The 10,660-nt window shown below is 57.2% G+C and overlaps 1 protein-coding gene across 1 annotated transcript; it reads right to left on the bottom strand.

Moving 5' to 3' along the window:
- Positions 1 to 2,669: 2,669 nt before the first annotated feature.
- Positions 2,670 to 10,047, bottom strand: SLC29A1 (solute carrier family 29 member 1 (Augustine blood group)). Its single transcript, XM_032463172.1, has 13 exons — positions 9,932 to 10,047; positions 8,742 to 8,821; positions 6,764 to 6,845; positions 6,444 to 6,646; positions 6,207 to 6,346; positions 5,839 to 5,973; positions 5,650 to 5,747; positions 5,433 to 5,511; positions 4,898 to 4,995; positions 4,535 to 4,643; positions 4,196 to 4,281; positions 3,619 to 3,818; positions 2,670 to 3,328 (listed from the first exon to the last, which is right to left on the bottom strand). The coding sequence occupies exons 2-13, from the start codon at positions 8,768 to 8,770 to the stop codon at positions 3,217 to 3,219; spliced, it is 1,371 nt and encodes a 456-aa protein (XP_032319063.1). The 5' UTR covers positions 8,771 to 8,821; positions 9,932 to 10,047; the 3' UTR covers positions 2,670 to 3,216.
- Positions 10,048 to 10,660: the final 613 nt, after the last annotated feature.

Raw genomic sequence — 10,660 nt, 5'->3', positions numbered from 1 at the left:
ACTAGGGCTGCCAAGGCTGTGGAGGGATCTAGTGAGCACATACTTTCCCGGAGGAGACCCATGCAGGAAGCCAGGTCATGTGGAGATGAGCTAGTCCCAGCTGGGACTCAGGCTCTTAATGGGTTGGGGGGCGGGGGGTGGGTAGGAAGCAAGAAACGTGGGCTCTGCCTATCTGAGATGCCCATCTCCACACTCCCTGCCAACTTGCCCCACCAGCCAGATGGGCCTCACCACCAGCCTGCCCCTCTTCCTGTGTCAAGACTTGGGTTTTAGGCAGGGCCTGCTGGCCAGAGAACCGGGCTATCTCTTTAAAGTGACTCTGCACTTTTCTGCTCACACCCATTTTGAATCACTATAACATAACATTGAGAATAATTTTCCCAACTGGGGGTTTCCTGTCAAGCATCCCCACTTCATAGTAGCCTCACCAAGTTCTTTCCATATTCATCCCAAAGAAGAGAAACACATTCCAATCCATCAGATATACTTGAGGCTTCACTCCCATTTTTAAGGACTGCTAGTTTTACTGGGGCTCTTGGCTTTTCAAAAGTTTAAAGCTTCAACAATTCACCATATAAGGTTAAAGAGGGAAATTTCTGTGTGCAGCGGCAGCCACCCCAGGGGGTACAGCAGCTTGCGGCAGAAACGTCACAAGGTGATGACCAGCACTAGTCATGGCAGAATGAGGGATACCTGGGTGACTCGCTTCGCCCTTGCCCACCTTATAGGAAGCAAAGTGCTGGGAGGAAAAGTGGGGAGGTCCCAGAGCTGCCTCCCACAGGCAGTGCTGTCTGCAGAGCGCCCCCTTGTGGTCGGGAGCCATCACTGCAGTCGGGCCGTCAGGACCTTTTCTAACCCTCAGCTCTCCCCATTCTCAGGTGAAGACACTGAGATCATGAATGAAACCCACATTTTTCGGCATTTGCATTAGAAAAATTTTTGGAGAAAATATTTTAGTAATTTTCTTCAACATCAATTTCAGTACAAAAAGAAGTGACTGTAATCAAAATTTTTTTTGTCCTTCAAATCACTGCTGGGGTGAGAGAAACCTCCTTAACATCCACCTCTATCCTTTGGGCACAGGCCGTAGGGTGGGTGCCACCCAGCCAGCACAGCTAGGTCTGGCTGTGAAGACTGTGTGGGGAGGGACAAGCAGATGCGAGGAAGCAAACATTTTTAGTACTTCTGGAAACAGGCAGCTTAAATTTGCAACTTAAAGAGTGAAAACATAAATAGATTGTAGACCTGTACCTGCAAAACATGACTGTCTGGTCACTGGAGTAAGATCAGAGTGTTAAGTCAGTTACAAAAGTTCTGAGGTGCGGAGAAGGCAGGAATTGCAGACTGGCTGTTGCTGGTGGTGGCGGAGGCTCAGGAAACGCTTGGCATGCCCCAGGGAGAGACACCAGCCTGTGACTCAATCTGTTTTCAGATTACTCTGTGGCCGTGTGTGGGATGGGCTGGATGAGGCTTGGCGGGAGTCCTGAAAGGCCAAGCAGGAGGCAGGGAAAAGACCCAGGCAAGAAAACACAGGGTCCCTGAAGAGCTGTGGTGCTGAGGAAGGAGCCCGGTAGGTCTCTCGGGGTTGGGGTACCGTGGGGAAATCGAGGTGGACTGAGAGGGAGCGGAGCAAGGGTGCCGTTTTCCATCAGCCTCACGGCCTAAGGGCTCTGTGGAGACTGGAGAACACCCAGGGTGCCCCTTGCCTTTTGAACCAGATGGAAAAAGAATATCTTGTTTTCCACAAACCTTAGGTTAAGTATCCTGGTTTTATGTGTGCCCTGGAGTATGTGCGTGGACTTGGTTCCCAGTATGACAAAATACTTAACTCTCTATTAGAATGCCAGAGCTCATCAGACCCTTGAAAATGTGCTAACAGTCCTTAATGAAGCCTGAAGCCTTCAATTAAATGAAACAGTGAGAAATAAAGCCCTGACAGAAGTGCCAAGGGCGGTGGGGGGGGCACAACACGTGGCGGGGGGCGCACAGTGGCCAGAGCTCTGGTTCCACTTCCTATCGGGAAGAATCACTTTTGAGAAGGGGGACCCAGTGGTGCGGCCCCCTCCACTGAGGCCTCTCATGGTGCCAGGCCACCTCACACCTCCCTAGGCCAGAGTTTGGGAAGAGAAGGGGAGGGCCCAGCTTCACCAAGGACACACAGGCTCCTTGTTCCCCAGGAAGTTTGCGCTTCGGTGTCAGGGCGGAGTGCCAGGTAGGGGACAACCCTCAGGCTGCATCCTCTCCCTGCCAGGGAGTGCAACCAGGAGCTTGGCAGGGAGGTGGAGCTGGCCAATTTGAGAACTCACTCCTGGGGCTGCGGAGTGAGGACACAGTGGAGATGGTGACAGTGAAGACAAAAGAAAGATGGAGCACTGCCTCCATCCCCAGACAGGGGAATGAAAGAAGGAATGAAGCAGCAAAGGAAAATGACCTTTCCAGATCTCGACCAACAGTCTGGGTGTCCTGGCTCCTGGCCGGCCCCTCCTCTGTGGCCCCAGCAGGAGGCACTGTAGCCCCTCCGAGGCTAAGAGGACCAACAGCCCCCATGCCTTGGCCCGGGTCCAGTGCCGGCCAAGGCCCAGCTGGGTCATGCTCATCCCCCCAGACTCGGGCTGCCGTCCCTCTACCCTTTGCTGGGCATGAAGCCGTGGCTGGAGGACACAGGGAGCCACGGGGAAAAAAAAAAAGTTTATTTAATCAGAGAGCCTTTGAAGGCACCTGGCTTGAGTATAAAAAAAGGGCAGTAAAATGGCAACTGTACAGGGTTCATGATGGGTAGGAACACGGGGAGGTGGTGGGGGAGAGGCACATGGGGAGAAGGGGGCGGAAATATCAGATCGGACTTTAGAACAGACATTCCTGGCCCCTAGCAACCCCTGGTACAGGCAGATGGACAGACAGACACACACACTCTCTGAGCCAAGGAGCTTCTGCAGCTCTGCTCAGGCAGGGATCAGTCAGAGCCAAGTGTGTAGGAGGGCACTTGAGCAGACACAGAGCCTGCATCCCCCCCTTGACTTGAACCCTCAGGCCCACAATGTCTCCACTGTCCATCCACAGAGGCTCTCTCCTCGGGGCCGGGATGCTGAGCCCAGCACAGGCCGTGAGAAAGCAGCAATCAGCTAGAAGAGAAATCCTCCAGGCGACCCCTGCCCACAATGAAGGAGGAAGCGGGCAGGAGCTGATGGCCAGGGCTGTCCTTCCGTCTATACTCGGTCACACGATTGCCCGGAACAAGAAGGAGAAGACAGCCCCCAGTGCCAGGCCCAGAGAGAGAAAGAAGGCCATGATGGCTCCAGCTGTCTCTGCCTCGGCCGGCTTCACTTTCCTAAAGGAGGGAGGGCGAGCCTACCTTAGGATGGCCCCCACCCCAGCCTCACCCAGAGCATCCAATTCTGCTGACCCACCTACCCTACTTTCCCTCCTGGGGGACTTCTTCACCTGACCCCCAGAGCCCCCTCCCCGCCCCCACTGCCCCTAGTGCCCTCCCCGGCCATGTCCTCTCTCAGCCTGGAAACCAGGCTCGGGAGTCTCCTTGTGCCTCCTCTCCCTCTATTGAGTGCCCCCCTGCCACTGAAGCTTCAGGCCCTGCCTGAGGCCGCCACACTCCCCACTCACTTGGGCCCAAAGCACATGCACAGACTGGCGAGGTAGCCATTGGAGAAGGCGAAGGCGGCCATGAAGAAGATGAACCAGGCGTCGTGGTCAAAGACCGCAGTCAGGTAGCGGCGGGGCTGGACATTGCACAGCAGCAGCAGGGGCACGAAGGCCAGCCGGGCCAGCACCAGGCTTGGTAGCCAGAGGCTGTCCTTCCCCGGCTGTGGGGACCAGGCAGCGTCTCAGTCAGGCTGGCCGGCCCCCAGGGCTCCCTTTGGGGCCCCTCGGGATCAGAAGTGAAACCTCAAAAAGCCTAGTTACCCTTCGGAAGGGGGCGTGGTAGAGCCTTCTGGAGTGTTGAAAACGTTCTACAGCTTGACCCGGGTGGTGGCTGTCAGGAACATGTGTACGCTTACATGTATGTATTCATATTTATTAAGCTGTACACCTACAACTTGTACACCTTACCGTATATAGATTATGTCTTGGTTTTTACAAAAGCATGGCCCTTTACGACCATACTTTCTTGCTTCCCTCCCTGGGTCTCAGGCTGGACTCTCCCCTCCCACAGGGGTGTGGGGCCCCTTCTTCCACTTACCCACATGGTGAAGGCTGTGAGGCTCCGGCCCAGCCAGTCAAAGATGTTGAAAGTCAAGAAACAAGACACAGGAATGAAGTAGTTTCCTGGAAGAGGAAGAGTAGATTAGTGGAGGGTTATCAGGTTCAAGAGAGGCAGGATCTAGCAACTCTGACCCTCACTGGGGCTTAGTTTTCCCAGGTGTAAAATGGAGAAGGTGCTTCCTTCCAGCCCAGGGAATGGCAAATGGACCAAGAGAGTCTGGCTGGGGAGGAAGCAGCCCAGGCTCCCCTCTCCCAGACTCCTAGCCCCACTTGAGCTCCCGTCCCTTCCCCATCCTGGAACCCATGGTGTCCTCACTCCAAGCGCTGGTGCCCGCAATGCTGGACTTGACCTCAGCAGCCACAGCAGGAAACATCCCAATGGTGATGGTGAAGACGAAGCACACGGAGAGAGCCGGGACTAAGATCTGGAGGAAACAGACCCAGGCCCGGGTCTTCGTGGTGCTTGTGCATCATGAAAGAACCAAGATTCCCCACCCCAAGACACACACACACACGCGCACACACACACAAATTCAGAAAGTGGCCAGTCTCAGATCAGAAAGTGAGGGAATGGGCAGTGCCAGGAGAGGAGGAGGGTGGGGTGGGGAAGTCAGGAACAAAAAAAAAAGAAGAGAAAGAGGGTGAGGGGTAGGTGGCAGGATACCCATGCCCCACATACATTTTTGAGGATGGCTCGGACAGAATGACTTTCGTTGGTGGGCTGAGAGTTGGGGGCTGAAATTCTGGACTCCTCTGGGCTTGCTTTTGACTCTTCTCCTGGGGGGTGACAGGTTGTAGAAAGATCCTCAAGTTGTGGGAAGGACCAAGCAACAGGAGATGACACAAACACTCTCCAAAAGGGCTGGAGTTACTTGGGGTGGACACCCCCTTAACCGGTGTAAAGTCGCACCCTAACGCTTAACCTAGGCCACCTCTGGACCCACGCTGCAGGAGTCCCCTGGGTCCTGACCTCTCCCAGGTGCCTTAAGTCAGGTTATGCCCTGCCCAAGAATCTGCAATTGTTTCCCAACATCCTCAGGCGTTCAAGGTCCCCCAGGAACTCCCCCATCTTCTCTCTCCCCACCTTTATTTACTGTGGTTACCCCTCAGCCCATCCCGAGTCCCTCTGGCATCCCTGCAGCTCATTCATTCTTGCCCTCTGCTCACGCCACCCCCTGCTGGGCAGGCCGTCCTCCACTCCAGCTTCCTCAGACCTTTACTTATGAGGTCCAGCTTGGTCTCCTGCTCCCCAGGCCCTTCGAGCTTGAGTTGCTGGTAATAGCGGTAGAATTCCTATCAAGTGAGGGGACAAGGGAGGTGGATTCAGAGGCAGAATCTCCAGAATTCCCACCTCCCCCAGGTTTTGTCCTCAGAACACCCCTGGGTCTGGACTCCCCAAAACCCTGAACCTGGCTTTATCCATGTGCTCACCAGCCGCGGAAGGCCCAGGTAACAGATGATGGTCAAAATGATAACCCCACAGGCTGTGATAAAATAGCCGAAGGCACTTTCTGACAGCTCCGAGCCAGCTGGGGTGGAGGGTGCCAGCGATTAGAGCCAGGTCCCATCCCCTCTCCCCGCAACAACCAGCGCGACAGGAGGACAGACAGCAAGACTTACTGGCAATGGCGCAGATCATGGCCACAGAGGCAAAGAAGCCCGCCAGGCCCTGGCCACTCATGATGGGGGCTGTGTAGCTGGCGGGCAGGAGGCCGGCCAGGCCAAATAGGCTGCCCTGCAGGATGGCACCGAACGCTGGGGAACAGGGTGGGCATCAGCAGGGGAGGGGGAGGGGGTGCGTGGGTGGGGCCCCTGGTAGAACAGTCCCTGCAATTCCCGCTTGACTCCCAGCAAGTCTTGTCACCGAGTAGCCCTTTCCTTTGCACCCACTCCCAGCCTTGGTCTGTGCCCACTAAGGTCTCTGAACCCTGACCTCCGGAGGGAGGAAGATCTCTGCCCAGGTCCCCCCTCCCCCAAACCCCACTTACAGTTAATGAGCATGATCTTGACCATGGTGAAGACAAAGAAAGGCAGGGCATCCAGGGGAACCTTCACCAGGATGGCAGTGATCAGAAACAACAGCAGGATGGCCACCAGGCTGCCCAGGATCCGTACAGCCTGGGGGATCCTGTCGGAGAGACCACCGCAGCAGAGGCGGGTGGTGAAGCCAGGGGCTTGGCCCAGAGAAGGCAGGGAGGGCTCAGGCTGGGGGTCCGGGTGCTCACCTCTGGTGCAGGAAGGAGTTGAGGCAGGTGAAGAGCAGCAATGGCAGCATGGCACACAAGGTCATGACGTTGTTGAAGATGGCGCTGAGGGAGTTCCGCTCCGGTGAGGGTGCTGGCGGGGTGGCCGACGCCTGGACGTCCTCCCTGGGTTCAGCAGGGACCAAGGACACATTCTGGGACTGGTCCAGGCGGTTTGTGAAATACTGTGAAGGTTGCAGACAGGAGTGTTGGAATCTCTCTCTCTCTGTGCCCCCAAGCGCAGATCCAGGCCCCATGTGCACAGGGGACATGCCCCCTGGAGCCCGTTTCCCCCATCTCACCGCAGTGGCTGTCATGAAAAAATTCCAGGGCAGCAGCGTCCCCAGACCCAGCATGAAGAAGATAAGCCAGACAGCTTTGTACCTGGGGACAGGAGAGGAAAGCGGGGCCAGGTGACACACCATCCCACCTTCCTTCCTTGATCAAACTGGGGGCTGCCCCTCCCACGCCATCTTTAGTATCTCTAGCCAGCCCAGGGCCCAGGGCCCAGGGCATGTGTCCTCCTGAGGGTGTCTGTGGAGGGAGAGGTGACCTGATATGGGGGAAAGGGCACAGACCAGTCTGAGGGGGAGGGGGCCAGGGACACGGGACCGAAGGGCATGGCCGAAAGGACCTTGGTTCTCAGCCCCAAAGACTCGGGGGACCCTGCAGGCTTGGGAACCAGTGTGACCCACATGTCTGGAGGTGGTTTTGCTAAAAGCTGGGGGGGTGAGCGGGTGAATGAGAGAGCAAATACAAGTGTCTTCCACCCCCGCCGGGCAGGCTGGAAGTGATTACGCTGTCTGCGCAGGGCTGTGTGGTTCCCCAAAGAGGACTCTGAGGTCAAGAAACTCCCAGACCATTGTGGACCTAGTGGGGAAGGCAGGCAGGGTGCCTTGGGACAGCTGGGAAGTGAGGGAGAGGTTTTCTCCCGGCCGAGACAGAACCAGCTTTGTAGGTCACACCATGTAGGGCAGGCCAGGAGGGACCGGGCCATTGCACGTCATCTGAGCCCCAGAGTGTAAATAGTGCCGCCCAGCCTGGGCCAGGGCACTGCCCCAAGCCCTCCACCTCAGGGCCTGTCTGGGATGGAACAGCTTCCCCCAGGCAACCCTGGGCCCTCCCACTGTGGTCTCCAAATGTGTTTGCCATGCTCTCCCCAGAGATAAAACCCACTTTCTTCACAGAGCTGACAGGAACAAGCCCAAGACAGTGAGGAGACGGGTCTAGCCAGCACGCAGGGCCTGGCCCCACACAGAGAGGCCCTGGGTGAGTGCCCCAAGTGGGAAGACCTGAGCCCTGACAACTGCAGCCCCCCACCTTCCTCATACACTCCCCACCTTGAAGAGAGGCGAGGGCTTGATTCAGAGGCCCAAATGACAGAGGAAACTCCCAGCCAAAGGCAGCCAGGATAGAAGGGAAAAGTGGGGCTGGGTGAGTGTGACAAGGCTGATGGAGAAGGCAGAGGGGTTCAGACAGCTGCCACCAGAGTTGGGGCAAGGGGATGTTGGCAGGCAGTCTGGGAACGGAGGACACCAGGGAGGGGACCACCGAAACAACCTGGGGCCTGTACTTATATTTTACAGGTAGAAAACTGTCCCAGAGAGATCAAATTAGCGCCCAAGGTCCTGCAGCCAGAAGTGCCCTAGTTCTCTGGCCTTTGGCCCAGGGAGATAAGATGGGCAGGGGAGAGGTGATGGGGTTGGGGGGCACAAGTGGAAGGATGGTTTTGATTCCAGGCATGGCTTCAGCTTTCTAGGGTCCTAGACTCCTTGGAGAACTTGAATCCCCCTACAGCTTCTTCTCCCCCCACACACAATCACGGCTGTGGGTCTAAACTGGAGAGAACTTCTGGCTCCGGAGGTGGGGGAATGAGAGGAAGGTCAGAGCAAGGACCAGGATGGGCCGGGGTCATCCGAAGCAGAGGACCCAGGGCAGCCCTGAGGGAGAGGGCAGCTCTGCCAGATGCACTCTGGAATGAGGGGTGCTGCCAAATGTCTCCTCATGGTGGTGGTGGGAGGAGCCGGAAGCGGTTGGAGCCCAACAGTGGAAACACTGACAGGCCAGGGAGCGGCTCCCACCCACCCGCCCTGGGCCTTCCCCAGACACCCCAGCCAGCACCCAGCCTCAGCAGTGCAGGCCCCCACCCCTGATGCAGACCTAACTCACAGCTACTTGGCTGGAAGGCTAGTCAACCCCAAACTCCAAAGGGCACAGCACCCAGCCCCATGGAGACCCATTTCCACTCCCCAGGACTCCCAGCCCCAGGTCCCCCAGTACCTGTCCTGAGGCTGGTGACTGGTTGTCATGGTGACTGCGTTGGTTATGCCTGGCTGACAGCTTCCTCCCTCTGGCGCTTGCTGGGGGCAGAAGCAGTGTGAGGCCCTGTCTTGGCCCTGCTTCCCCACAGGCCTCTTCAGATTCTTGGGGTGGGGGGGGCAGGGCGTACAGAGCAGGCAAGCTGAGGAGTCCAGAAGGCGCCCCACCACCACCTGCCCTGCCTCTCAGGACTGCTCAGTCTGACCCCTCTGGCCCATCCTGTTGCGCCTCCCTGCCCGCTTAGGCTCCACCTGGCGCCTGGCCTGGCCTGGCCTGGCCGCTGCCACTGCTATTTTTATCCAGCAGCTGAAGCAGTTTGTATGCGGGAAACAGGAGGGTGGAGAGCAGAAGGGAAGGAGGAGGAAGTATGATTGGGAGGGAGGGAGAGACAGGCAAAGGCTGGGAAGAGGATGAAAGGGGTAAGGGACAGTGGCGATAATGGAAGAAGGGACAGGAGGGAAACAGAAAGGAGACGGAGGGAGGGAGGGCACAAAGCAAACAGATCAGCAGAAGCAGCAGCTGCAGGGGAGATGATCGAGGCCAAACCTCCCTCCCCAGGTCCCTCGGCAAGTCTGATGTCCACCCTCCCGGGGGTCCCTGAGCTCATGGCTAGGGCAGCCTCTGGAGAGCCTGTCCCCTCCTGGCAGCACTCCAGACTCCAGCCTCTCTACTGGTAGCATCTTAATGGTCCTTCCCAGCCAGTGCCCGAAGGCTTCCTAGTTACTGGCCAGTTTTCCAGGAAAATACTTCAGGACAGATGTGGGGACACAGCCCTCCCCTGACCCCTAGTCCTGGTTCCAGGGTCACCCCCCACCACCCAGTTCCTCTCTGACTCACTCTCAGGCCCCTGCCCTCTTCCCCTTTCTCTAAGTTAAAGAGAAGACCGTAGGGATAGGGGCACAGGCCTGACTAAAGCATAGCCCCAAGGCACCCAGCCTCCCCGCTCAGCATCCCTCCCCTGCTCCTTTCTCACTTGCTTGTGCAGGGGGAGGTGCCCTGGCACCAGCGGAGGAAACAGTTTTCCCTTGGATGGCATGGAAAGCCAGGAAGGCATGTGCTGGCATATCCCCCACGTGTGGGCCCAGGTCTGGAGCCAGGACTGCCGTTCTGGGTGAAGACTGGCTTCCTCACCAGCCTGGGTCAGAACTCACCAGATACCCAGACTTGCCAGCAGAAGGGTCAGTGCAGAGGGGTCCCGGGCAGTCCGTCGGCAGTGGTCCTAGCTCAAGCTCAGGCAGCAGGCCTTGTCCATGGGTTCCTCCTGAGTAAGGGTCTAGAATGAAGGCACAGGGTGTATCAGGAGAGAACCCCCCAGGCCTCACTGTGGGAGGGAGCAGCCCCATTCTGAGACGCCTCTCTGAACACACACGACCTGGGAGATAAAACACAGCCCAGTAGCTTGGGAGATAAGACAGCCAGCAGTCTCAGCAGGGGAGCTTAGTGGGTGGGTGAACTCACAGGTGCAGCCAGTGCTCCAGGCCCCAGGGACTGCAATGGCCAGCCCTGGGGACCCCAACAAAGGACCTAAATGGGCCTTTCTACCACTCCCAGTAATTCCTCTCAACCCCTCCCTGAATAAACTCCAGCCTCTCCAGAGGCCTTCCTCAACCCCCCAGCCCACACCTGGGCTGAAGGACAGGGAGGGGAGGAGCAGACCTACACCCTTCCAGCTAGAGGCAGAGGTCTTTTTCCATTGTCCTTTTGACAAATATTGACCTAGGATCTCAGAGTGCCAGCCAGGCACTGTTGTAGGCACTTGGGACAGAATGGGAACAACAATGTTTACATTCTCTAGAAGGATGGGGGTAAGAGGGCTTAACCTGGGGGGATGGGCAGATGAGGCTAGGAACTTGGGTTTTCTATTAGGTAGCCTGGGGGAA

Source organism: Camelus ferus, chromosome 20 (genome assembly GCF_009834535.1).
Source record: "Camelus ferus isolate YT-003-E chromosome 20, BCGSAC_Cfer_1.0, whole genome shotgun sequence".
Classification (NCBI taxonomy): Eukaryota; Metazoa; Chordata; class Mammalia; order Artiodactyla; family Camelidae; genus Camelus; species Camelus ferus.
Note: the sequence above shows the minus strand (reverse complement) of the source record. Positions and strands in the feature narration are given on the sequence as shown.

Excerpts from the sequence above, each read along its gene's own strand:
- SLC29A1 (XM_032463172.1), bottom strand. The coding sequence starts at position 8,770 with ATGACAACCAGTCACCAGCCTCAGGACAG. Across the intron at positions 5,512-5,649 it reads ACCTGGGCCTTCCGCGGCTG|GAATTCTACCGCTATTACCA; the intron begins GTGAGCACATGG and ends CTCACTTGATAG. Across the intron at positions 3,329-3,618 it reads TGCATGTGCTTTGGGCCCAA|GAAAGTGAAGCCGGCCGAGG; the intron begins GTGAGTGGGGAG and ends TCCCTCCTTTAG.